This window comes from Pteropus vampyrus, unplaced genomic scaffold (genome assembly GCF_000151845.1).
Source record: "Pteropus vampyrus isolate Shadow unplaced genomic scaffold, Pvam_2.0 Scaffold490, whole genome shotgun sequence".
Classification (NCBI taxonomy): Eukaryota; Metazoa; Chordata; class Mammalia; order Chiroptera; family Pteropodidae; genus Pteropus; species Pteropus vampyrus.
Genome location: NW_011889271.1, coordinates 43,985 through 69,758, shown reverse-complemented (window position 1 = coordinate 69,758; position 25,774 = coordinate 43,985). Strand labels below are relative to the sequence as shown.

Here is a 25,774-nt window from a genome sequence, read left to right as displayed (position 1 = left end):
CTTCCCTGCGCCCCCAAACAGAAAAGGAGCAGCCAATCAAGAGACCCAGACCAGGATTACGAATGAGGCAATTTATTAACTCGGCATCATTTGTTCTAATGCTTCTTGTTGGCAGCTGCCACCTGTGGAAAAAGATGGAAGAGTAATTAAGATCTGCCACGAGGTCTGCGATCTGGCACTCTGTAATAGCTGCCCCCTGCACACGGGACACCAGGCATGCTGGTGCATCGTCTCTCACACCTATTCATCTGTCTAACCCTCAGTCTCAGGTTCCTCCCATTTTACAGAAGCCTGAACTGGGACTCAAGGAGAGGAGCACAGGAGTGGGATTCCTACAGAGCCCAGTGCCCTGTCATCCGGAGTGATGTCTGTGCCAGGCCCTGCTCTGGAAAAGCTCACCTCTCCTCCTTCCAGGCCACCTCCGACTCCGAGGACCGACACCTTCTATTCCTGACACTTGACAAAGTGACTAAACACGCCAAGGCTCCCCAACAACAGGGGTTCTCGCTGCTATAGCTCACTGGATCCTCACCACCCTGAGGTAGGCAAGAGTAGATCACTCTAGACAGGGAGACTGGCTCCAGCTGAATCAACCCTGCCCGAGCGTCTGCCACTCAGTCATCTGGATGGAGACCTGAGTTTTGAGCTAGCCAGCCTTCTCTATCCTATGCTCAGTAAGCATGGAGGAGGAAACAGGCAGCCACAATCTGTGGAAGGCTGGCCTGAGAAGAGGGAGTCGTGTTCAGGAATAGGCCCTGCATGAGGAGCAGCCCAGTGGCACCCCAGGCCTAGGTTCCCTTTACCTCTGCACCTTCATTTCCATCCAGTTCCAACAAGATATCAAATGCTTTCTCCTGCTTGATGCTCAGGAAGCCGTCCCCTGTCCTCCCACCTCCACCAGCCTGGGCTGTACCTTCCAGGGGAGGAACTTCTGATCTGACGAAGCCCAGGCTCAGGGAACACCCAGACAGTGATGAAGGGACCCAGTCCCAGCCTGAAGCTGGGCCTCACCTGTCCGGCGATTCTGTCCAGATCCCTCTGTCCCTGAGGTGTCAGTTTGCGGCCCCTGGGGAATAGAAGGGCCACATAGGTTCGGTGAGTACAGGCTTTCAACCCCTCCCTGCTAGGCACCCCCTGGATGTGAGCCAGGCTTCCCAAAAATGCACCTGGCCACGGGTCCGCATGCTGCCAGCGAGTCCCACTGCTGCATTCTAACAAGCTGGGGGCAGGAATGGGAGCCCCCCTGGGAGCTGACGGGGTGTCGTTTGTGCAAGCATTAGATCAAAAGCCCCCAAAAAATCAATTGGGAAAAGTTAACGAGCAGGCTAATGAAAGTGGACAGTCACTAAATTACCTTCCTGGAGCTCACTAGGCAGTTAGCCAGAGGTCTGGGTGGGCCCTTGGCTGTTGGCTTTTCTGTAGAAGCCCCTACCCACCCGAGGGGCAGGTGCGGGCTGTGCAGGGACTGACCTGGCACCTCTCTGTATGGGAGGAGTAAGATGGTCCTCGCCAACTTCATTACAGGTAGTCTGGCCCCAAGGCTCCTCCATCAGCCCCCTTTCCCAGCTTCCCCCCTCCCTGGCTCACCCGTCCTGGTCCTTTTCCACCATTTTCAGCCCCTCGAGGGCTTGGAGGACCCGGCGGGCCACACTCTTGGAGCCTCTGCTGAAGTGGCTAGGCATGACACCATTTCTCTGTCGTCCTCCATATATCTTGGTCATGGAGCCAACCCCAGCGCCGCCCCGGAGGTACAGGTGCCGTGCTGTGGAAGCTGGGTGGGGTGTGAGGGAGACTTGAGGGCCCTTCTCAGGCGGACTCCCCTCCACAACTGAGAGAAGGGCCTCGCTGAAGGTCACACATATACAGTTGTGTGTGGAAGCTAATCTCTCTTTTATAGTCAGGGAAAATGAACATATACACAGATACCCAGCAGCTGACCCCGACCCCTCCCTGGCCAAGCCACGTTGCACCCTGGGCCCGGCCTAGGAGACAGGGACACCCAGGCAGTGGATGGACGGCCACGGCCATGTAAATGGGTGGGGAGTCCCCCTCCGGGCAGACCTTCTTGGCTGTTAATGGTCTAGTTGTAGTGCTGTGAAGCTGGATCCAAGGGGTCTGTGGGTATAGCCTAGAAATGTTTAAGCCACAACTGTCCCCCATCTCCATGTATCTAAGGGGCAGGGAAGTGGAGCCCTGAGGAGCTCATGAGCAATAGGGGGACAGAGCCGACATCCTAACCTGCAGTGTGCATCAACCCCTCTGTGGATACAGGGCTTCTTGTCCCTAGACTGGCTTAGGCCAAGTCCCTGGTCCACCCCAGCCAGCCTTCTTGGAAGAGCTCATACTTCTGTTCCTGTGGAGTTCTTGCCTGCCAGGCTTTGTGCCACCTGCTTTTTGCATTCTCTCCTCAGAGATATTAAAACAGCCTTAGGAGCTGGCCTGATGGTGTGGCCTTGGCAAATCACTTACCCTCATCTGAGAACCAAGAGTAACGATCCCTCAGACATCGGTTATTGTGAACATGTCACATGCGAATGTGTCAAATGCTATTTCCTTTACAGAAAAGGAAACAGGATTCAGAATGCACTCACTGGCTTTGTGTCACACAGCTCTGGAGGGACAGTTCCTCCAGACTGCTCTAGTTTTCTATCTCATGGGGCCACTGAGCTTTGAAGGAATTGGGGCCAAGGTGCCCAGACTTCAGTCATCACATGGCCCTGCCTAGTTGGCAGCTCAAAGGTGGGGAGACTCTGGGCTTCCCTGGGGCTTCCCGAGACCAGCATGGGGAGTAAGAGCCAGGTGCCGGGCCATGGCCACGACCATGACCATGGCTCTGCAGCCCTCTGATCATCTCCAGATACAGCGAGGGGCCAACAGCACACCCTCTCTAGGGTCTCAATGCCTCCAGCCTCTGCTCACTTAAAAGCTACTCTCCTTGGTTCTTTTTATCCCAACCTTCCTCCTCATTCTACCCACTATATACCACTATTTTATCCCTCTTCCAGGCATTAAGCCCCCACCTCCTGCCAAGATGAAGAGACTCCCAATCTTTCTACCAGGAGAGTGACATTACTGGAAACCCCCACCCTTTTAAGACCAGCACAAACACCCAACACCTACAACCACCCCTCCTGTGCCCGTTCCTGGCCATGCCCTGGCCCTGGGTAGAGATCTGCTCTCTCACTCGGACCGTACCCAGGGCCAGGGAGAGGGCATCCTAAGGAAGGCCGTAAGACAAACACTCCTGAGTACACAGATGCAAGAGGCTGCACACCAGAAATGGGACACCCGAACTTGGTCTCGCTGTGCTGGGACCAGCGCTCAGACACGTCCCAGCTTGGGCTTGATATGGAAAGGGGTGGCCAAGCCCCGAGTAGAGAGTTTGAGTTTCAACACTGATGCTCATCAACTGTGACACTCTGCCCACCTTTCAGGAGGTTCGGTGACGGTGCTGAAGGGGGCAGCTTACCGAAATCTTGAGCAGTGACTGGCAGAGAATGAAGTCCAGTAAAGCCTATTAGTTTCTTCAAAGGAGTGGGGTGGGCTTAAATTTTTTTTTTAAGGCCGTATAAAATGACCTTGTGCGCTCTCAGATATTATGAGGGAGAGGAAGGGGAAGCTTTAATGGTCGAAATACTGAGTTCTACAAAGCACTGATCCCTTTTTCACCGTCCTCTCCTCAGCCTTTGGGGCTCAGGCTCCAGTTCCACCTTGTGAAGTTGTGAGCACACAAATCCAAGCCCTCCAGCTTGTTTATGAGGGCCATAGAGAGCCAGGTAGACCAAGCAACACTTCCACAGCTCAGCATCTCAACTGCTGCTTTTAGGTTCAGACTTGTGGCCTCATTCTGACCTACTGAGTTGTTAAATCAGGGAAGGAAGCCTCCCAGATGCATTTTTCCCCTGACCTTTCTCTCTAAATTTCTAAGGGAAAAACCACTTCCCTAACCAGCTCCTGCAATGCCTCCCAGGCCTCATTCCTTGCACTGACAAGGCATGATGAGTTGGGTGCTCAGTTCTGTGCAGGGGGAGGACCAGCCTCTCCTAGAATAAAATGCACTCAGGTGTCTTAACTCAGCAGCTGTGCATCCTAACAAGACACAGTAGATTCTCACCTCCCTCCCAAGCAGGCCCTTTTGAGAATCCAGAGATTGAGAGGCTTGTCCAGGGCCACACTGCACCAACTGGTCTTCCCTTGACACCCCTCCCCCGCTTAAGGCAGGTCCCTTTCTAGCCCTTCTTCATCCGTCGCTCTCCACTACTGCCTGGTGACTCCTTACTCCTACAGCTCTGCCCCTCTTCCCGACTATTCTTAGGAGGGTCCTGCTCTCTTTATCCCCCATGTCCACTCCACATTGGCTCCTACATGACTCCAGACTTTACCACTCCCCACCGACTGCTACCACTACTGCACTGGGCTTTAACTCCCAGAGGGGGCGAAACAAGCCAAGCCCCATAACCCGATAAGGGAAAAAGCAAATACAGCACAGACCCTGCTTTGGGAGTCAGTCTGCCAAACCCTCCCAGGGTCACTCCACCTATCTGTGCCTGTTTCCTCTTTGGTTAATGAATGTCTCTTATGACTCAACTTGTCCAGACTATAAGCTGATCGCCAAATTAGTGGGAGCACTGTTGATTAGACTGGCAAACTTTTCCTGTAAGGGGCCAGATAGTAAATATCTTAGGCTCTGTAAGCCATAGTCTGTCACAACTGCAACTCTGCCTCTGCTGAGGATGTGTCCCCAACAAAAACGTACACAGCAGACCTTGCTCTAGAACCATCATGCTATGCCAACAGGGCAGATGGGAAAGTGCAGTCAAAAAGAGAGCTTTGGAAACCCCAAGGGAGAGCAGGAGGGCAGGCAGAGGACACACCCCAGTGTGAGATGTTGGGGAGGAGGCATAGTGGGTAGAAAGAGGCCACAGCAAATGAACATGACCCAGGGACTGCACCCCATTTTCTGTCACTCTCTCCCCATCTAAAAAAAAAAAAAATTATGAAATGCTGCCGAGGTCAGAGATGGAGGCCCCCTGCCCTTAGTAACGACAAGGATGGGGTGGACTGTGGCACCACTAGCTGACAGACCAAAATGTCCCTTAATCTCCCCAACATCAACTATAAAACAAAAAGCACCAGACCTGTTTGAGAGGTTTTTGATAGGTGCAGATTAAACAAAATATGTATATTCACTTGACCAAATGGGAAAAGCTATTAGATTCTTCGCCCAACCTTAGACCCAAAGCTGGCCTGACCGAATGACTCTTGGGGGCACTGCCAAAGAACATTCAGAACCAGGCAGCCTTGCTTCTCAACATGGGTGATGGGGTGGTCGTGTCGTCCAGACTCCATCACTGTTGCGTACCCAGGGAAGTCAGGTCAACTTCTCTTTGCCAGCCCCATTTCCTTTCTAAATGCACAGTGGTGGGTGGGTAGATATGCCATCCATGCTTTCTGCCTCAGAGTTGACGTTTTTGTCCTCAGGGGTAAGAGGCTGTGGTTGAGTTATGTTGGCACCCTAGTCATGTCTAGGGCCTGAGAGAGGGGACTCCACAGACATTGAGGCATGAGGGTGCTATCAGTCCACAAAGTACGTGTTCTGAAGTGCTGGGCAACTTGTACCAAAGCCAGCTCTTCTCAAGTTCATTATGAAATTCTGTCAATTTCCAAACTCTGCTTCTCACTCCACAGGAAGAAAGCTGAAGACTGGAAAGGCATAATCACCCCTCCATTCCCAAGTTAAGCTTTCATGGAGGTGACGGTTTGGAGAAACTTGAAATGTCAACAAGTGAGAACTAGCACTGTGCAGTCAGGGGCTACACTTGCAACAACCCTCCCAAGTTGTTATTACTGAAGATTAAGAAGAGACGGGGCTGGTAAATGGTGTGACCTTAAGGTTTACTTCTGATCATTTGGGACTTGTCAGGATTTAGAGCAAGGAGTGACCTGGCCAGATCCCCTGCCACTTAGGAACAGCTTGCTAGAGACAGAGCTACTGTGATGATCTGAACAATAAATAGAACAGCCGACTTTTCCTCAGTGGCTACTCTGCAACAGGCAGGCACTTTAAAGCAGTTTAACTGTAATCCACATTGGTGCAATCATTAGCCCCCTTTCAGATATGGGGAAACGAGAAGCACAGACAGATGGAGATCATGCAATTAAGTGGTAAAGAATTGAACCCAGGGAGTCTAGACCCCATGGATATAGAAAGGATAATGCCTGTCTCTAAAACAAGCCACTTCTAAGCAAAATATGAACACTCAAGTGTCCCTGAGTTTCCCTCAAGGCTCGGAGGAAGCCACAGGTCCTCACACAAACCTCTTACAAAAGAAACAGATTCAAAGTGTGAAGTTACTGAATGTCACAAGCAGCATGCAATGACAGAGTCAAAGGTTTCTCCTCTCTGGCTATCTTGGAGACGCAAGAAGGAGCTCACAGTGGGGACAGGAGGTGCAGTCTGCACCGGGAGTCACCCAGCTTCCTACTACCTAGCTAAAGGCCCCAGTTTCTTACCAGCTCGTGTGTAGAACCAGTTCTCATCGTAGGGAGCAAGCTCTTTATGCTTGGCCAGCTTGACCGTGTCCACCCATTCAGGGACTTTCAGCTTCCCGGACCTGGGACCAAGACAGTCAGAAAGGCACAATTCAGAGTCTCCACAACTCCTTCATCCCCCGAATCCCCTTCCCTCAACGTGACTATCGGTTAACAGAGACCAGTATGTCCCAGAATATAAACACAGAAACACAAACGTGATCCAGGCCTCGGAGGCAGCAAGGGGAGTCTTCACACACTGAGATCTCCAATGTCTCCCCCACCAGAAGAGGGCACTGCGGACCCCGACGGGTCAGGCAAAGACCACAGCCCCCATCCACTTTGAAACCCAGTCCCCACTCACTTTTTGAGGAAGGCAGCCAGAGCTCTGACGAACTCCTGTTGATTCACGTCTTTTACAGTAACTCCAGGCATCTGCAAGGAGGACCAAGCATGTGAACACGAAACTGATGGGGACGACAGTGCCCGCCGCCCGCCCCTGACTTCCCAAGGCCCTACTTCTACAACGGGCCCGTATGGCCCCGGCGCCTGTGGGTCCTAGGATTCACCGACGCCCACGGTCTCTGTGGGCCACACAAGCACAGCCTGCCCACGTTTGTGGAGACACTGTAGGACCCCAGCCCGATTCTGGGGGCTCCCCGCGCTCCCTGTTGCCCACTAGCCCGTCTCGGTTGCTGAACCGCGCCAACCCGGCATGTCCGGGCCTGCTGCTCGCACGTGGCTGCGGCTGCAGGGGGCGGGGCCGCCCCGCGCAGACACCCCGGAGCCCCTAGACACGCGTTTGGAGATGGGGAATCGGGAACCGACGCCCCGCGCCCAGCCTGAACCGGACCAACCACCTTACCGTGCGGCCTCCGCGCTGCCAGCCAGGGAAAAGGGAGCAACGGGGTTTCCCGGGCGCACAAATCGGGCGTCGGGTCTCGCGAGAGTTCCGAGCGATCGCGAGAGCACGGTTAGACCAGGAGGCTCCGCCTCTCTCAGGGCGAATGTGGCTTCCGCCGAGATGGGAGGTGTGTGATGAAGGGGCGGGAAGGCAAAGGGAAAAGCTAGGGACACTAACGGGGAGGCCTGTTTTTCCCCCGCCCTCCCTCCTCCGGTAGCGTAAAAGAGAGTAGAGAATTCCTCTCTTGAGCTGGGGGGGATCTGGTTTCGTTTGTTGATTGGAGCTGGAACAGAAGTGGAGGAGACTGACGACGGAAGTTACGGAGAAGTCGGGTGGGCAGGAACGAGACGTCTCCCACCCCTTTCCGCGTAGAAGTGGTTTTTCTGGCCGGAAGTGGGGGTAATAAGGGCGGAACTGGGCTGGGGAACCCAGGGAAGTTCAAGGAAGAAATGTGTCCACCATCTTTCCTCTTTCGACCGCCTGTACTCGCGAAAATAGGAGACGGAAGCCACACCCTTCTTAGGGCGGAAATTGCTTCACCCAGGCCGGGTGAACAGAGTGGGAATGAGGCCTTGGAGGCAGGGAGGAAATAAGGGCGGGACAAAGAGGCAGAGGCGGGACTTTGGGAGAAGTTCAGCTCCGATTCCTAGTGCTCGGATCCGTCGCCCAGCCCTTAGGCTTTTATTGCCCATTGATGTTTATGTCATTGACTTGTGCAGCTTTAGCCCGTCCACTTGCTCTCTCGAGTCTTCAGTCTTTCCATTAAGAAAAAGGGGAAAAAAATCTAAATGAAAACACCGAGATCCTGAGTATCTGCCTTTTAAAAAAAGTGACTGCTTCTGTACGTGGTGCATCACTTTAATTCTATCAACAATTTTTTGCGTGCCTACTCTGTGCCAGGCACAGGTAAATTTTATATAATATTACATGTACGATCTAGGTTAATCCTTATAAGGGTCAAGAGCAAGAGGGACACACTTAGGATCTGCTAAAATTGTTAACTTTCTGCAAAAATGGAAATATTTAAATGTGTGTAGCTATTTTCTGATGTTTAAAAGACTGACAATTTAAAACAGAGGGAACAAAACTAATAATATTATTAATAAGCCAATATGTTATATTAACATCTGTTATAATTAAAACCAACTGTCTTAAAAAGAGACAAAAGTTGGTTCAGGCTGCTGTAACAATACTATAGACTAAGTGGCTTGTAAATAACAAATTTATGTCTCACAGTTATGGAGTCAGGGAAGTCCAAAATCAAAGCACCAGCAGATTTGCTATCTGGCAAGGGCCTGCTTCCTGGTTCACAGACAGCCATCTTTTTGCCGTGTCCTCACAGGGCAGAAAGTCAGTGAGGAAGCTCTTTGGGGAATATTTTATAAGGGCATTAATCCCATTTATGAGGACTCTACCCTCAAGATTTAATCATCTCCTAAAAGCACCACCTCCAAATACCATTGCATTGGTGATTAGGTTTCAACTATTAATTTGTGAGGGTGGACACAAACATTCAGTCTATAACAGCAGCCATGATTCTAGCATGATGATATCATGTATTTAAGTTAGGGGCTTTATAGTCATGTAGAATGTTGTCAAAACCTATTTTATGTTGTTTTTAAAACTTGAGAATAGTTTTAGTGTCTCAGATTGTCCCCTTCTCCAGAATTGACGTGTTGAATTTGTATTTGTATGCATGTATAACTCTAAATGTCTATATGCTTGGGTATTTATATTCAATTTTTATACATTTCTGATGTACATTTCTAGTATCAATGCTGGATCATTTAAACTGAATTCACTTGAGTCGATTCAATAAATATTTCTTAAGAGAAATAAAGAAGAGCTCTTCAGAGGAACTGTGTAGTGCCCCACCAAAGGAAGAGACAGGGTTAATATAGGATTTGGGGAAGGATGAGACTTAGGCAAAATTTATATTAAGGAAAGCTCTGATGGATTCAGGGCAAAGCAGACCCTATGTAATGGAGCCAACATCATGCCTGAGTTGAGAAGCAGACACAGGGTCCTGTTTCCTTGGAAAGTACAGGGTTAAGAAAAATGTGTAATGTTATCTCCAGAAACTGACCTTTGAAATTCTGCACCTGAGTTGGAAATCATGACTACTTCTCTGGTCATCAAAGTGATTTAGACCTGCCAGGCAAGAGTGAGATGTCCCATTCTCAGTACTGTTGCAATTTCAAAGAGCAAACTTTCTGACAGTCTATGATTTTAGATAACATGGTTCCTCAGCACTGTGTCCTTGGTGTTAACTTTTGTAGGTGTTACTTTTTACAGGTTCATAATCCTAACAACTCTGTGAGGTGGTTACAGACCAGGCAACTGAGGCTTAAAGAGTCAAGTCACTTGACCAAGGGCAAAGTTCAAGCCTGAGCTGAGATTTGAATCTACAACTGATGACTGCTCAAGCCCTTTCAGTAACTCTATCAACAGAGACTTTAAAAATGGTCTGAGGCTGTGGTATATCCAGACAAAGGGATGCTATTCAGTGCTAAAAAGAAAGGAGCAATAGGGCTGTGAAAAGACAGGGAGAAGCTTAAATGCATACTGCTAAATGAAAGAAGCCAATCTTAAAAGGCATATTGCATGATTTCAACTATGTAATATGCTGAAAAAAAGCTAAGGAAACAAAAAGATCAGTGGTTGCCAGGAGTGGGGAGGGAAGGATGAATAGGTGGAGCACAGAGAAATTTCAGGGCAGTGAAACTATTCTGTGTGATACTATAATGGTGGATACCATTAGAATGTACAACACCAAGAGTGAACCCTAACTGTGGACTTTGGGTAATAATGATGTGTCAATGTAGGTTCCTTAGTTGGAACAAATGTACCCCTCCGGTGTGGAATGTTGATAACTGGGGAGGCTGTGCATGTGTGAGGCAGGGGGAATACAGGAACTCTCTGTACTGTCCTCTGTACCGTCCTCTCATTTTTGTTGTGAAAACTAAAACTGCACTAAAAAGTAAACTTTAAAAAACGGTTTGAGGGCAGGAAGTTGCTTATGTTTTGATAAGGGAGAGAGGCGGCATTAGAGTGCATTAACTTTGTTGGAAAAAAATAAAAACAGTTCCTAAGGAATCAGACAGAATGCATTTAGTCATTTATTCTGAGCCCCCAGAGAGGAATTGGATGCAAGTCCTGCCCCCTGTGAGTACTTATTCTTGGAGGGGGAGACATAGTTGGACATAGGCACAGCTCAGGGTGATCAGGCAAAGGGCCCCTAAGGAATGTAGAGAACTCTGTTGGAGGGGCTTCTCAGAGACATTATTTTAAGTCAAATGGAAAAGGATGAATCTTGCTTTTGGGAAGAGCTCAGGATCTCATGAGGGTCTATCAGAGCACGTATCTATTGGAATATATGTTGGGGGCTGTAGACCCAGCTAATGGGACAGGAGTACTGAATGAAGACTACATGGATCAGGCAATCAGGATCTGAGTAGAAACTGGATGGAGATGGGTGGTATGATATCAGTTCTACATTGGACAAGGGGTGTGGTCAGAAGTGGAGCAGATTCACATAGGACTGAAGTGAAGGGAGTGTGGATTCCCAAAGGGAATGGGAAATGAGCTCCTGAAGTTAAACTTGGGTGGCTGTGTAGGAGGAATCTTGTTTGTAAAAAGAGGAGCAGGGATGGTGCTCCAAATTTGAGATCTCATTGGTTATTTCTGCAGAACGTCAAGATGGTACATGAAAGAGGCTTAGGATAAGGATGTCCTTTTGGACCTGGGCAACACCTTTCCTTCCTCTGCAATGGGAAATAGAAAAAGGGGTGGCATATTAAATAGTGCTCACAGTCCATTCGCTGCAATCTTGTCAGAAGTCAGGAGCCCATTGGCTTTCCACAACCACAGGTGAAGGTTGCTGCACCCGAAGAGGTAGTGACATAGGAGTATGAGCAATTTTTAAATCTATCCCTTTCTCCAAAGCTGACCTCTGTAGAGCCTACACCCCCACTCCCTCTGGCACCAATGAGATGCCCTCATGATTTGATAGACAAGTAGGCCTCGCCAGTGGTGTGAAAAGCCCTGCTAGGTCCGGCAATAAGGGGAGGTGGGTTTCAGAGACATGAGAAAGACCTGTAAGAGGGGCCTGCCCCTAGCTCTTTCCCCCACTCTCCACCACTTTCTGCTCCTTTCTCGTGTCATTCCAAATTGTACTTTTTTTACTCTTCCCAGCTGTGTGACCTTGGTGTACTGGGAAGCTTTAGTCAGCCCTGAGTAGCAGAGTCTTAGCCATGTTGCATGTTGCAACACTTCTCTCCTCTGTGACAATGGTCACTGGGAGAGCATGGCACAGCAGGGCTTACCTAGGTCTATTAAGGGGCAATCATATATCTATGTTATAACAAGAAGAGGGAAAGAAGGTGTGAAGCTAACTTTTGTATTTTGATCATTTGCATGAAGTTCTGAGAAGTGTTGCAGATTTGTTTCTCTCTAATCTGTTAGGGAATAGCCCACCTTCCCAAGGCCCCAAACAGGAAAGAACAAGTTGTAATTGGATGCTATCACCATCTATCATCTTGAATAAAAAGAGGGCCGTAGGTAACATTGGGAAAAAGTATCAGTGATCAGTCACATCCCTTGAGCTTTCTGTCTGCCCTTTCTAAGGGTAGGAAAGGGAATGGGGGTGTCCAGGTCTTCATATCTTTGGAATAGCTCATTAGGTTTTTGTATATTTGGAATGGTTTAAGGAGAAGGACTTGACAGCAGAAGACTGAGAAACAAATGCAAGTAAGATCTTAATGATATCTTGAGTAGAAAAATAAAAGACTTTTTTGAAAAACTCTTAGATATATGTCTCATGGAGTCTTGAATCTTACACTCTGTTTTATAAAGATTACTCACTGATTTCAGGCCTGGCAAGGAGAAGGAAGCCTCCCCCAATATTTTCCTAGACATTTTTCCTAAAATACTTGGGCAAGTCAATTTATCTCTCTAAGCTTGTTCCTTTATTTGTAAAATGGGAGTAATCATACATAGTTTACAGAGTTGCTGTGAGGATATGTGAATCACATATAGTGGGTACTCAAATGGTAATAATTGTCTCTATAGGTCCTTCAAAACTTAGACACATGAACGTCCTTAGTTCAGGAAAAGCCCTTGTTAAGACTAATTTGATTCTTCCTGTCTTGCTTGACCTCAGTTTCCCCATTTAAAAAATGTTATGTTAGATTAGCATTAAATTGGCATTCCATTGGCCAAAGCTGGTCTGAAGATAAGTTTTATTTGGCCCACATAGGATTTAAGGAAGAAAACTGAGTCAACATTTGAAAATTAAGACGTTTTACATAGTAATCTAGTTTTCCAGCTTCTCTTGAAAAATCAGAAGATGCGGCAACACTGAGCCCATATTCCTGCCTGACAAATAATCTGTTAATGCTTAAAGTAGGCTGCCCCTTTAGATAGGGCATGCGTTCTCAGTTTTCTTGGGCTCATCTGGCCTTCTTTATTCATTTATATGATCTGCTTGGCCCTGTGGGCACTTCATTTTGTATCTCTCTGGACAGCTGAAAACTGTCTATGGCTGGCACAGAGCAGGGGCTTAAATATTCAATCAGAGAATCACCCACTATCTCCCTCTACCATTCTTTCTTATCTGGCCATAGGAAATCTAAGTTTATACTTCTCTGTAGTAGTTATTGAATAACCAATTTTCACTTTGAGAAATGAATTGAACAAATCCTTCCTTTCAGTCAGATTAGACTATGTTAGACTGTGGTAATAAACAATCCCCAAATCTCAGTGGCTTAAAACAACAAAGGTTTATTTCTTCCTTACTCACACAAACCTAGACACAAAATGAAAATACTCTCCTGTTTTTGAATGCATGGAGACAGACATGAGTGCACAGGTATGTACAGAATTATGTTTCAAATAAATACGATGGAACATGAACTCATGCAAAAACCTATTTAGATACTTGTTAGCTCAAATTGCACCAACTCTCTCTTTGTTGAGAATTTATAAAGGTCCCAAGATCCAAGGGAGGATAAGAGAATATCCACCTTTGGCCAAGGAAATGCCCATATCACCACAAAATGAACCAAAAGCTAACGGAGCACCTGAAAGCTTAAAAAAAGCCTGAAGCTTGTACTACATTAAATTCCATGCATAAATCCATAAGTAAAATACCAAATATGCAGTGCCTGAAGGCTGTCGTCCCCTTCCCTAGTGAGGCCTTCACCTCTGTTCTTCTAGCTTAGGAGGGAGATGGACCCCAGACGCCCAATATGCAGAGCCACGGAGGGGGCTGGGCTGGGTCGGAGAGAGGGACCAACAGGCTGGAATCCTCTTCCTCCAGCAGGAGCTATAAGGAGGAAGGAAGGGGCAGGAGCAGGTCACATCCATTTCCCCTCCCAGCAATGCCCTCTTTTTACCCCATTCAATCCAGGTCTCATTTTTTTTTTTTTTTTTTTACTTGGAATATAGCAGACACTTCCTCCTCACTGATTTTCTCACATCCAGTTTTGCCTCTTGCAATCCCTCCACCACAGCAATAAAACCTGTCTTTCTAAAGCTCAGGGTCTCTGAATATGTCCTGCCTAGCTCAGAACCATACTTTGGCTCTCCTTCATGCACAATTACTAGACTCCAAAGCCTGGCATGCCAGACCTCCATGATCAGAAGCCTCTCCAGCCTCATCTTCTGTTCTAGGAGTTCCTCCAGGCTGGTTTCCTCACCCACACACCCTGCCCAATCCACCATTTTGGAAAGGAGAATTCTCAGCTTTCTCTCTCTGTCCCTATAGGTGTTTCTCATTCCTCAAGTTTCCTCTAGTTCTCTCCTGGTTTATCACCGAGCTTTGTGAAGGTATCCAGGTCCTCCAAGTAGAATGGAAGCTTCTCAAAGGTAGTTATCAGATCTCTTTCCAGCCAAACCCTTGTTACCTCTTCAGCCCCTCTCCAGCCTTTAGCAGGCAGCTTGGGTCCAAAGAGAGAGCCTTGGTCTGGTGTCAGAAGACCAGGCTCTACCGACTATTTTGCTATATGCCCTTGGGCAAATCCCCGCCTCTCTCAGGGCCTCACTTTCCTTGAAATCAGGGCACTGGAATTAGCTTTTGCGCACACAACTGATAAAACTTATCCACTCAATGGCCATCCCAGGGGCTAGGTTTAGAAGCTTGGGGCCTGGGCCTGAGGACGTTCAACCTGCTGACCTCCTGATCTCCTTTGTTAGTCCTTGCTTACTCCAGTACCTCCACTTCCCAACCATCTCTATCTCATCCTCTCCTTTCAGAGGACAGGTTACCTGGTGGGCCACAGGGGTGGAGCAGGGAGATCCAGGCAGAGTTTGGGGGGACAGAAGGGGTCAAGCGGGGAGCCTGGGATGAATCTTTCAGCCCCACAAGAGCCTCAGCTGCCTCCCGCTGCAGCTGTCGCTCTGAGGGGCCAGAGGTCCATGACAGGCAAGGGGTTCCAGGAGCCTACACAGGAAAGGGAGAGAAGAAGACTGGGAATCCCCACTTATGCCCAGCCTCCAAGTGCTCCCTCAGCCCCTAATTACTTAAATAGCCCCTACTTTTCCCTTCCCCAGGTCAACTTCCTCCCAGGGTCCTGAATCCCACTTCTTTCCCAGGACCTGCGGCTGTAGCAGAAGAGGATCTGGGGTGCCACGGGGCTGAAGTATCAAAGTTGAGCATCTAGAAACAAGGAGAGAAAATACCAGAGTTACTAAACACATGGACAGACAAGTACACGTGGAAACAGGGGCAGAATTTTGCTATACAGCCGTGAACCATATAACAACGTTTAGGTCAATAATGGACCACATATATGACAGTAGTCCCATAAAATTATAATAAAGCTGAAAAATTCCTATTGCCTAGTGACAATAGCCATTGTAACATCATAGTGCAGTGCATTGCTCATGTGTTTGTGGTGATGCTGGCGTAAACACACCTACAGCACTGCTGGTCATATAAAAGTATAACACACAATGATGTACTGTACATAATACTTGATAATAATAATGACTGTAACTGATTTATACATTTATTACACTGTACATTTTATCATTATTTTAGAGTGTACTCTTTTTCCTTATAAAACAAAGCTTGCTGTAAAACAGTATGCCATGTCACGCCAGCAGCAGCCTCATACATCTGGTGTTTGACTTGTCTCTTGATTGCATCACATTTCTCTTGTGCTTGATTTGTTTTATAAATTTAGTGTAGCTTAAGTGTGCAATGTGTATAAAGTCTACAGTAGTGTACAGTCGTGTCTTAGGCCTTCACATTCACATCACTCATTCACTGACTCACCTGGAGCAACTTCCAGTCCTGTAAGCGGCATTCATGGTAAGTGCCCTATACAGGTGTTTTTACTGTACTTTTTCTGTATAGATACACAAGTACTTACCATTATGTTATAATTGCCTATAGTATTCAATACAGTGGCATGCTGTACAGATTTGTGGCCTAGGAGCAATAGCCTACACCACATAGCCTAGGTGTGTAGCAGGATAGACCAACTAGGTGTGTGTAAGTGCACTCTATGATGTTCACACAATGATTAAATCACCTAACATTGCATTTCTCATAATGTGTCCCTGTCATTAAGTGGTTCATGACTGTATTCTGATCTGTGAATAAGAGTGCCTGCTGGATCATCAGGCTTTGTGGCATTGGGCAAGTCCCTTCCCCTGTTTTAGCTGCTTTGTTTTCTGTACAATGACAATCCCTGACAGCTTCTTCCTTCCAGGGCTACTGTGAGGATTATGGAAAACCATTGGTGTCAATTTTTAAAAAACTGATAAAACATCTAGAGGAAATGGGATGGCTGTTCCTATTCTACCAGAGTCTGGTTTCCCTCCTCTTACTTCCTTGACCCCCATAGAACTTGAAGAACAGCTTGGCTCACCTTTAGGAAGCTTTCTCTACTGGCCTCTGGCCTCTCTCCTAGGCCTCTGAGGCTCTCATCATCACCCCCTCCCCATTTCAGCAGGCAATTCAACTGTTCCATCTTATCTTTTTAAGCAGATTTAATAGTCACTATTTGTTCAAGGCCAGGGCCTGTGCTAGGTGTAGTCAATATATTACTGCTAATTCTCATGACAACCTGAGAGGTAAACAATAATGTCTCCAAAGTACTGATAGAAAAAACAGGCTTAGAGAGGTAAAATACTCTCTTATACAAAGATTCACAGCTAGGCAATGGCAAAGCTAGGAGAGCTCTGCTTCATCCATTAGTCTGAGATTTTTTCTTCTTCTTTGTTATCTACTATGGTGTCCACCACAGGATTAGGCACATGATACACACATATCTTCTCTTCTTACTCACGTGCGGGGCAGGGCAGAGGACCCTTGGGGTTCTCCAGGAGGAGGAGCTGTCAGTATTGGGCGAGATCCTGGGCAGGGTGGGAGGGGTCCATGACTGGGCAGCTGGAGGGTGGTGCCAGGGTCAAAGCCTAATAAGAGTAAGAGAATACAGTGTATATAGGTCATAGGTCATGGATTCTGTCCTCCTTTTTTCTACCCTGTATCCTCTTCCTCTTCTCTTCCCATACAGTGGTACACTGGCATTCAACTATTTGTTGAATTAATCTTACCAGAGAAGGGATGCAGAGGGACAGCAGGTTTTTGGCATAGCAAGCGGCACACCACTGGAGGTGGCATGGAAAGGCCCGGAGGCAGCCAGTGTCCAGGGGCCCAAGCACCTGGAGGCACCGGAGTCCATGGCAAAGGCAAGGCTTCCGGAGGACGGCTGAGCAGCAGAGGCCCCCGGGAGTTCTCCTGCAAAGGCAGAGGGCACAGGTTGGAGTTAGGTACAAGACTGAGAAAAGAATGGGTATGTTCTAGGATGAGGGTAGGACCCCAGACATAAGAGCTTGGAGGGCTGTAAAATCCCACTGTCTCATTTTGTCCTTGGAAGAGAAGAGATTTGCCAAGATGATACAGCAAGTCAGGGACCTAGAACCTAGGCAGCAAGAGCACAGTGGAAGGGGTCTGGGCAAGGGCTAGGAGAGGAGTCACTGTCTCAGGGCCCAAGTTTTCCTTACCTTCCCAGGGGGTGTCAGTGCCAGTGGGACTGCCCCATGGAGAGTCTGAGGCTGGGGCACTATGTTCTCCTTTTCAGCTGTGAGAGACCAGGAAGAGCTTTGGTGAGCCCTTTCTCCTGACCTCTATCTAACTCCAACTGAAAAATGAGTTACCTCCCCCTGAGCTCTTTTCTACCCACAGGTCTCACTGCATCCTCCCAACACTTGATCACATTTTAAAGTGGGGAGGCTGAGGCCCAGAGAATAAAAACACATTGCCCAAGGTCACACACCAGTCCAGTGGCAAGTCTGGGACTCTTTTCCCTATTTATGCTTTCTCCACCCAAATCTCTGCCCCATTCCTGGCCAGAGACACTCACAGGGTACCCCTGGTCGCGTGGCTCCTTTCTTGACACGGCTGGGAGCTTTGGGAGGGGCTGCCCCTCTCATCAGTCCCTGAGCCAGGTGCCTTTTTAGCTGTGCCTCCTGCTGCCTACGCAAGGCCACCTGGGCAGCCATGACCCTTCGGCGCTCCCTAAAAGGGGGGTTGTGAGTCAAAAGTTAGCCACCCTTGAGATGAGGCCCATCCTTCTCCCTTCCCTGGATCTCATACTCACAGGATGAGGACACATTTGTGACATTCGCAAGCCTGAAAGAGGCAGAGGCGCTTGTGACCCTTGAGGTGGGCAGTGACGCCGTGGTTGCGGCAGCGGGCGCAGGTTGGAGAGCGACTGACAGCTCTCCTAGGGATAAGCTCCAAGCCCTGGGGGACTCTGGCCTCACCCTCTGTGGCAGAGTCTGAGGGGCAGTGGTGGACAGCAGGCATTTCATTAGGTTCCATGGATCTGGAGGCAGTAGTGGAGGGTCAAAATGGTCATATGGGCCCTCTGCTGACCAGCTGTCCTGCCCCTACAAGGCCACACCTGAGGTGGTTCTCCAGCTCACAAACCTGCGGACACAGCTTTCACCATCGCTTCTCTCCTCTTCATCTCACTACCTTCCTCAGGCATCCTCCTTCCCAGTGCACCTTCTTCCCAAGAACCCCTCTCCTCTTTCCTTTCTAATGCATTCTTTCAATCCAAACATTATTCTCGTCTGCTCACCTGTACCATCCTATGCACAAATCCCAGTTTTAGACATACTCATGTACTCTGATGCCCCCAGCGAGAAATCCTAAACACCCTTTCCACAACCACCCTGTTCCAATAATTTTCCCTTGCATCCTTTTGAACAATGATCATCCCTCCCTCCTGCATTTATTCAACTTCTACCAATATTTTATGTTCCCCTTTCCACTCAGCCTCATGTATGACCCGCAATTTAATTTCTCCCTTACACCCCTTTTGATCAAACCACTCTCTTGCACCCCCGGGAATGGCATTATTCTCATGGATTCATTGCCCCACTTTCAATAATTATTTTTCACTCAACAAATGTTTACTGAGCCCCTTCCATGTGCCAGGCCCTAATCTAGGCCCAAAGTGCTCTCCTCCTGACAGGAATTCCGCTCTTGCATTTACAGGGTCTCCAAATTCTGAGGCACACCCATTCATTGCTCAGCCCCCCCCCACTGCTTGTGCCTCTGCCCACGCCCAAAGATTAACTACAGCCCAGCCCATCTCCCCCAGTGCACCCCGTTTCAGCAGCTGTCCCTCTAAACTCTGGGCTGATGGCCCCATACCGCTCCAGGGTCCCAGGGAGGGGGCGGGGCACGGGGAGCGCGCGAAGGGCCGCCGGGTGGGGGAGGGGAGGCGAGGGGCGCGAGGGGCGCAAGGGGCGCGAGGAGCGCGAGGGGGGTCAGGGGGAGATGAGTATGCAGGGCGGGTGGGGGGGTGTGGCGCGGGGGTCAGCGCAAGAGAGAGGGAGGTGGGACAGGGAGGGGCGGGGTCGGATTCGCGTCCTCGGCCCGCGGTTACCACAGCCTCGAGCAAGCCGAGTCTGACTCAGTCAGGAGGAGGCGAAAGGATGAGGTGAGGAAGTGGCCTGAGGAACGGCCGCACTCGCGCCAGTTTTCCCGCCCCTTCTCGCGAGTACCAATGAGCTTCAAGTGCCGCCTCCCGCCGCTGAGGCAGGCGACCAATGCGCTTCGAGGTTCTGCACCGACGTCCCGCCCCTTGCCTCCGGCCCGCGTCTTCTCGCGCGGAAGCGCAGGCCAGCCAATAGCGCGTCGAGTTGAGTCTCGCGCCCTTTCCCCGCCTCTCTCAGCCGCTTGCCTTTCCAGATTGTTCTTCCCCATTTGGGGCAGGCAGCCAATAGGGCGTCGAATATGGCTTCCAAGACGAGGCTGGCCCAACCCCCCGCCCCTCCCCCAAGAACCAATAGCGCAGGCGCGGGCTTGCCTCGGTCCTGGGCTGCGTCACTGCGCCATTTGTGCTGTTGTCCTCAACTCGCTCGGTGCCGCCTCTTCGCTGCGTGGACGCCTGTGTTTTCTCTCACTGGACTCCCGGCACCCCAACTCCCGAACCACCCGTCTCCTTTTATGCTTTCCCCTCCCTGTGATTTCCTTTCCTTCCCAAGTCGCACCTTCTCAGATTGTGCCCCTTTCCCTCTCCCGTGTGTCTTGTCCGTGTCGGTGCCAGTTTTTCTAACAACGATTTTCCTGTTCTCTCGGGGTCTCCTTTCCCCCGCCCCCACCCTCTCTGCGCGAGGGGCGGTCAGGTGAGTATGCGGCATGGGGGCGTTGCATCTGATAGTCCATCCTGCTGATTTTTCGGACCCCCTTTCTCCCTGTGCCTCACTCCCTAATGGCCTGGCACCCTTCCCACTTTCTTTACTTCCCTAGGCTTCACTTGTCTGTAATATTTCTTTTCTTTTTTTTTTCAGCCCTTTCCACCCTCTGTGTGCAGCTCCTTCCAGGATTTCATCCTGTTCTCGGGGCTTCTCTCTATATTGTCGCCTTCTCTGTGTATCCTTTAGACCCACCTCACATTCCCCCCCCCCCCCCCCTTTCTCCGTGTGTTCCGCCCTGTCTCTTTTTCTCTTTAATCTTCTAAGATTGTCTCCTCTTTCTCCTGAGATCCCCGACTTTGTGCCCTATTCCTCATTTTCCTGCCACTCCAATTGTGCCCTCTCTGCTGGTTCTCCTCGGTCCCCCTACAAGTTTCCATCAATTTGCTCCTCCTCCTCTAGTTACTCTTTTGTAGCCATCTTTTTCTCCTTGAGGATTTCATTCCAGTCTTCCTCTGATTGTGTTCCCACTGGTGCTCAGATTGTTGGGTCCTGTTGTTTTGCTTTCCAAGCTGTTGTGTGCCATCCTCTCTGGCTCAATCCCTTTGTGTGATCCTTTGTCGGCCTTCATTTCTCCGCCCTGTGTCCCTTTTCTGCGGATCTTAGCCCTTATGTTTGACAAGATTTTGGGGTTACAGGGCATGTGTGTCAGGCATTCTAGACAGAAAAGGGTGTTTTCTGTGACCTTTTATAAGTGACCTCTGACTAGCTGCTGTGCAGGGGAGCAGTAATAGACAAAATTGGAAAGGTTGTTTGTGGCTAATACAGGGGTTGGCGGGAGTGGGGGCAGGGAGGCGGGGGGTGGGGGCGGCGGGGAGGCGAGGCTCGAATGCCAGGTAAAGAAGTTGCTCTTGATCTTTTAGATAGTGGAAAGAGGTGGACAGACAGACAGTGAAACCAGCATTTGTAGAGCGCCTAGCACTTGCCTGGAATTTCATATTAATAATTTTATTTTCAACAATGACCCTATGAGACGCATTATCAGTCCACATTGCGAATTCAACAAATTGCACAAGGTTGGGCAGCTACTAAGTGGAGGGTGAAAATTCCAACTTTGGTCTCCCTTTAAGTCCAAAGCCTATGACCTGTGTATCAACTCCGTTGTTTAAGTTATTTCCAGTAATCCTCGGTCCCCACTTTCATTTCCTAACTCTCCCATAGGCACTTATTTCAGGTGGCTAATGCATATCTTTTGTTTTGTGTGTGTTCTTGCAAGATGTGCAGCATTTTAGGTGCATGAGGTGTTAATTTATGCAAGTGATGGTGTGTTCTTTACTATTTAAAATAATCAGCACTGCGCTTTTATGATCCATCCATGTACGTATAATCAGTTACTTCTGACTGCTGCATATTTCATGGTGTGCCTCCCTGCATGTCAAGTGTTCACTAGGTCTCAGTGAGGGACGCCAACATTGCCTTCAATTCACTGTTATTGCAATAATGCTGCATCCTTCCTTTGTAGGCGAAGGTGGAAATATCTGTTAGGTGTACCTACGATATGCCAGAAATAGGTATTTGTAAACCTAATTTAACTAAGATTTCTCCCTGCAACATTGCCTTGGGCCTGAGACACATTAGAACTCTTCTCTGTTCCTCAGGGTCCAGAAGAAGGCCCTATTCCACCCCTGCCCTAACCACCTAAAGAGCAGGAGTGCCCAAAGGTCTCTGTGTCCCCACAAGCCAATGCTTGTCTATTTCCAGCTTTCTGATCTTTTGCCAGTGTGATGGAAGTACAGTTTGATAGACTAAATTCCTTTCATTTTTGAGTTCACATGTTTCTTCACATGTTTGCTAGCCTTTCTGGTTTGCTCTTCTGAGAATTGCCTCTTCATATGCTTGGCCCATTTTCCTAGTGAGGTTGCTCCCTTGTCAATTTGCTGGAGTTCCTTGGACATTCTCATTGTTTAAGACATTGCATATACTCTTATGCCAATTCTGGCATTTTGTATTATTTTAGAAATTTATCTATTTCATTTGGGCTTTCAAATTTATAAATGTAGAGTTGTTAATGATACTTTTATTATTTTTAAAACACCTGATGTTCATTAATTCCTATTTTTCATTCTGCATTTTATTTGGATCTTCTCTTTTTCTGTTGATTAGATTTGCTGGAGAATTCTTATTGATTTTATTAAAGAATGAATGTTAGTTTTTTTGGTAATAATTTGCGGTGATTGCTTTCTATTTCATTGATCTCTACCATCATCCTTATTTCTATCCTTTTTGGGGGACCTCGGGGTGCTTTGTCACTTCTTATATAACTTCTTGAGTTAATTAATGGACATTTTTAATGCTTCTTGTTTCCTGATAAACCTATTTAAAATATAAATTTACTTCTAAATACTGCTTTAGTTTTGTCCTAAATTTTGGTGTGTAGTTTTAAAGAAAACTTTTGATTTTGAAATGATCGTTGGCTCACAGGAGGCTGCCAAAATTGTATATAGAGTTCCTTAAACCTTTCCTCCCACTTCCCCATAGGCATATCTTATATAACTGTAGTCTATAAGCAGGAAATTGACATTGGTACAAAACTCTTAACTAGATTAAAGACTTAATTCAGTTTTTACCAGGTTTTACATGCACTCATGTGTGTGTGACATGTAGTATGTTCATTATTATTCATTTCTAAGTACTTTTCAATTTCCTTTTTGAAGCAAGGGTTATTCAGTAATATGTCAGGTAACTTCCACACCCATTTGTTGTTTCAATCTCATTGTCTCTGGAGAATACTGATCTTTTGATTAAGCCAAAATCCTCTGCTCAGCACCCTGTCTAATGGAAAGGATCTGAATGAGAGTCATGATTTGAGAAGCTAATATGGTGGGTTAGGTTGGAGGGGAGAATATAGAGATGAGAAGACCTGTGTCCCTGAAGGTCTCAGGAAGCCTATGTCACAGAAAATGATAATGAATTTTCTGCTTTAGAAACAGTGACCCAGGGACAGGTGGACAGAATCCAGGGACTGACAAGAAGCAAGCTTGAGACCTAGACTGAAATTGGTTCCAGACTGACCTCTAGCATCCAGAACCCCGACAAAGGATCATGGGACCCCAACATTGGAGACCTGTGCAACTGCTCTGCCTCCTAGGGGCCATCTCCACTCTGCCTTGTATGTCCTGTGGTGTTGGATGCTTTGGAACCCCCAGAGGGTGGGGAGATGAATGTCTGGGTTCCTCAGGGAACAGGATCTATGAAGCCTGAGCTCTTAAGTGGCAGTTCAGGGACAGAGAAGATGTGAGGGGCAGATGACTGGAAGAGCATTCTCTCTTTAGGGGTTGGAGCTCTTTTGTGCTATGAAGCAACAGCTTCACTCTTCAGAGCTGTTACTCTCCGTAACTGGAAATGGCTTCTGATGAGGAGCATGGTGTGTAAGCTGAGTGAGGGCTGCGAGGAGACACTGGTGCTCATCGAGACAGGTGAAGGGGAGTGACTTTGATGCTGGTTTTTTGTTTTGTTTTGTTTTGTTTTTGCTGGTTCCTCTGACCCATAGCTCAATTCCCAGCACCCAGGGACTGTGGACTTGAGTTCCAGGTATTTGCCTCATTATATCTTTGGGAATAATGTCAAAGCATTGGTGGGAGAAGGACTGGATCCAGCTGGTTGTGGTGTGGACTGGATAAGAGGGAAGGATGGAGGTGGGCAGATCGCAGGAGGAGGGGGCAATCTGGGAGAGAAGAAAAGAATAGGACACAAGGAAGAGAGAAGAAGATGGGCTCTGTGGGGGAAAGGAGTGATAAGAGACAGATGGAGACCCCAATATCTGTGCAGCTGCAGTGAAGGAACAGTGGGAGAGATGCAAAGTTAGTGATGGGGCAGAGCGAGCAGAAGGAGCAGGGTGGAGGGTGGAAAGGTGAGCTCTGGGTGTGGCCAGTGACACTGATCGGAGCTCTCTAATCTCTGCTCCTCAGGAACCAGAAGGGGAGTTGTGGGTTTTAAAGGCTGCAGCCCAGCCCCATCTTATCCCCAGCAAGTCTCCTACCTCGTTTCACCGCCTGGATTGTCCATTGCCTCTTACAGCCGTGTCTGCCGGACATATCTCTGCAATAACCTCACCAATTTGGCTCCTTTTGTGAAACTCAAAGAGAATGCTCCTAAGCCTACAGCATTTTCTTCCCATAGTTGCCCAACCTGTGTGGGCGAGCACTCTAAAGATTGTCTCCCAAGTTTTGTCACTACTGATTCTTGCCCCTACGACGCTCCTAAGTGTTACAGTTCCACCTTAAAATTTCAAGCAGGTGAGAAGAGAGAAACTTTATCAAATGCCTATTCTATGCCAGGTGCTGTCTGGGACCTTTCCGCTTCTGAGAGTAGCTGGAGGAATCAGGAGGAGGGATTGGGGTTGCGGGCACCAGGCACACAGATTCCAAGGAGGAAGGAGGAAGTGGCCTGGTGCCCAAGTCTTTGGTGGGAGAGCAGGTGCCCTGTTGTGAGGGGTATCTAGAAGGAAGGGCAGGTCACGTGAGTCTTGAAAGTGTCCCTGACTTCTCCTTCTCATCCTTACAGGGTATCTCAATACCACCATCCTCCTCATGGGCTGTGCTCGTGACCATCACAAAATTTTAGCACATGCTCACCATATTGGGTACATCAGAGTGACTGAGGTCCTCAACATCTTAGAGAGGGCTCAGATTGCTGGTGCAAAGCCTAGCAAGTGTCCTGCTTGGGGCATTCTCTCAGGGCTCCTGCTTGCCTTCAGGAATTAACAGTTTAGCTGGACTGGACAAACACCCAGACCCCTTCATGTAACCAAATAAAGTCATAGAGTTGCCTTTCTGTTTTGTCCTGTGGTCCATGAGGGTTGTGGAGATGTGGAAGGTGTGAGGAGGGCCAAACACATCCAGGGAGGTGGAGGGGAGGGGCAGGCAGTGGGCAGTACTTGAGGTGAAGTGAGCAGGGCGTAGAGTGGGGTAGGGGAAGAAGATTGCTGTCAAAGTGAACGCAAATACTCCTTTTCTCCTCCCACTTCCTCTGGGTACCTCAGCACTATCCTGGGTTCAGCCACCAACTTAGAGATCCTGGCCAAATCTCTCCCCTTTTCTTGGCCTGGTTCCTCCCCTTTAAAATGAAAGACCTTATGAATTACAGCTGTCTCATCAGAGTGATTTTAAAATATGATCACGTATTGAGTTCCTACTCAGTATGTGTCAGTTACTGTGCTAGTATCAGGATCTCATTTAAATCCTCTCAAGGCCTCAGGTAAGTTTTATCCCTATTTTGCAAGGAAGAAACTGGCTCTAGGAGGTTAGATTATTTGCCCAGAGTAGAATCCTTCTTGCCTTCCCTGCAGATCTCTGTTCCTGCTGAGGGAATTTTATTGAGAAATTTGGAGAGCTAAGCTGCTTTTCTCTGTTCAGTAGTTGTTTATTTGTATAATTTGGCAGATAAGGAAGAAAGAGGAAGGAGCAGCGCTGGGGGCGGTTCCTTTCCACCCAAAGTTCATGTTCCAAGCTCCTAGGAGAGGAGGACAGTGTTATTCCTCTCTCTGGTCATAAGGGGGCAGCATACATACCACCTTTCAATTTGACTCAGAGAGAGAGAGAGAGAGAGAGAGAGGGAGGGAGGGAGAGAGAGAGAGAGAGAGAGAGAGAGAGAGAGAGAGAGAGAGAGAGAGAGAGAGAG

At 48.4% G+C, this 25,774-nt stretch overlaps 3 protein-coding genes across 3 annotated transcripts; 1 reads left to right on the top strand and 2 right to left on the bottom strand.

The window, feature by feature from the left end:
- Positions 1-56: 56 nt before the first annotated feature.
- Positions 57-7,748, bottom strand: RPS19 (ribosomal protein S19). The gene is made up of 6 exons (XM_011382798.1): positions 7,397-7,748; positions 6,896-6,966; positions 6,514-6,614; positions 1,588-1,771; positions 1,012-1,066; positions 57-122 (listed from the first exon to the last, which is right to left on the bottom strand). Exons 2-6 carry the CDS (start codon positions 6,964-6,966, stop codon positions 96-98), a joined length of 438 nt encoding a protein of 145 aa, XP_011381100.1. The 5' UTR covers positions 7,397-7,748; the 3' UTR covers positions 57-95.
- Positions 7,749-13,647: 5,899 nt separating this feature from the next.
- On the bottom strand, positions 13,648-18,269 carry DMRTC2 (DMRT like family C2). Its single transcript, XM_011382797.1, has 8 exons — positions 18,046-18,269; positions 17,809-17,963; positions 17,450-17,526; positions 17,000-17,180; positions 16,732-16,858; positions 15,032-15,092; positions 14,702-14,876; positions 13,648-13,760 (listed from the first exon to the last, which is right to left on the bottom strand). Exons 1-8 carry the CDS (start codon positions 18,267-18,269, stop codon positions 13,648-13,650), a joined length of 1,113 nt encoding a protein of 370 aa, XP_011381099.1.
- A 4,928-nt stretch (positions 18,270-23,197) lies between these two features.
- On the top strand, positions 23,198-24,924 carry LYPD4 (LY6/PLAUR domain containing 4). The gene is made up of 4 exons (XM_011382796.1): positions 23,198-23,264; positions 23,428-23,571; positions 24,064-24,390; positions 24,659-24,924. The coding sequence occupies exons 1-4, from the start codon at positions 23,198-23,200 to the stop codon at positions 24,856-24,858; spliced, it is 738 nt and encodes a 245-aa protein (XP_011381098.1). The 3' UTR covers positions 24,859-24,924.
- The last annotated feature ends 850 nt before the right edge of the window (positions 24,925-25,774 follow it).

Excerpts from the sequence above, each read along its gene's own strand:
- RPS19 (XM_011382798.1), bottom strand. The coding sequence starts at position 6,966 with ATGCCTGGAGTTACTGTAAAAGACGTGAATCAACAGGAGTTCGTCAGA. Across the intron at positions 6,615-6,895 it reads CTGGCTGCCTTCCTCAAAAA|GTCCGGGAAGCTGAAAGTCC; the intron begins GTGAGTGGGGAC and ends TCTTGGTCCCAG. Across the intron at positions 1,067-1,587 it reads GTGGAAAAGGACCAGGACGG|GGGCCGCAAACTGACACCTC; the intron begins GTGAGCCAGGGA and ends TCTATTCCCCAG.
- DMRTC2 (XM_011382797.1), bottom strand. The coding sequence starts at position 18,269 with ATGGAACCTAATGAAATGCCTGCTGTCCACCACTGCCCCTCAGACTCT. Across the intron at positions 17,527-17,808 it reads CACGCGACCAGGGGTACCCT|CTGAAAAGGAGAACATAGTG; the intron begins GTGAGTGTCTCT and ends GGTCTCTCACAG. Across the intron at positions 13,761-14,701 it reads CCACCCCTGTGGCCCACCAG|CTCCTGCTGGAGGAAGAGGA; the intron begins GTAACCTGTCCT and ends TCCTCCTTATAG.
- LYPD4 (XM_011382796.1), top strand. The coding sequence starts at position 23,198 with ATGGGACCCCAACATTGGAGACCTGTGCAACTGCTCTGCCTCCTAGGG. Across the intron at positions 23,265-23,427 it reads GGCCATCTCCACTCTGCCTT|GGGTTGGAGCTCTTTTGTGC; the intron begins GTATGTCCTGTG and ends TTCTCTCTTTAG. Across the intron at positions 24,391-24,658 it reads CACCTTAAAATTTCAAGCAG|GGTATCTCAATACCACCATC; the intron begins GTGAGAAGAGAG and ends TCATCCTTACAG.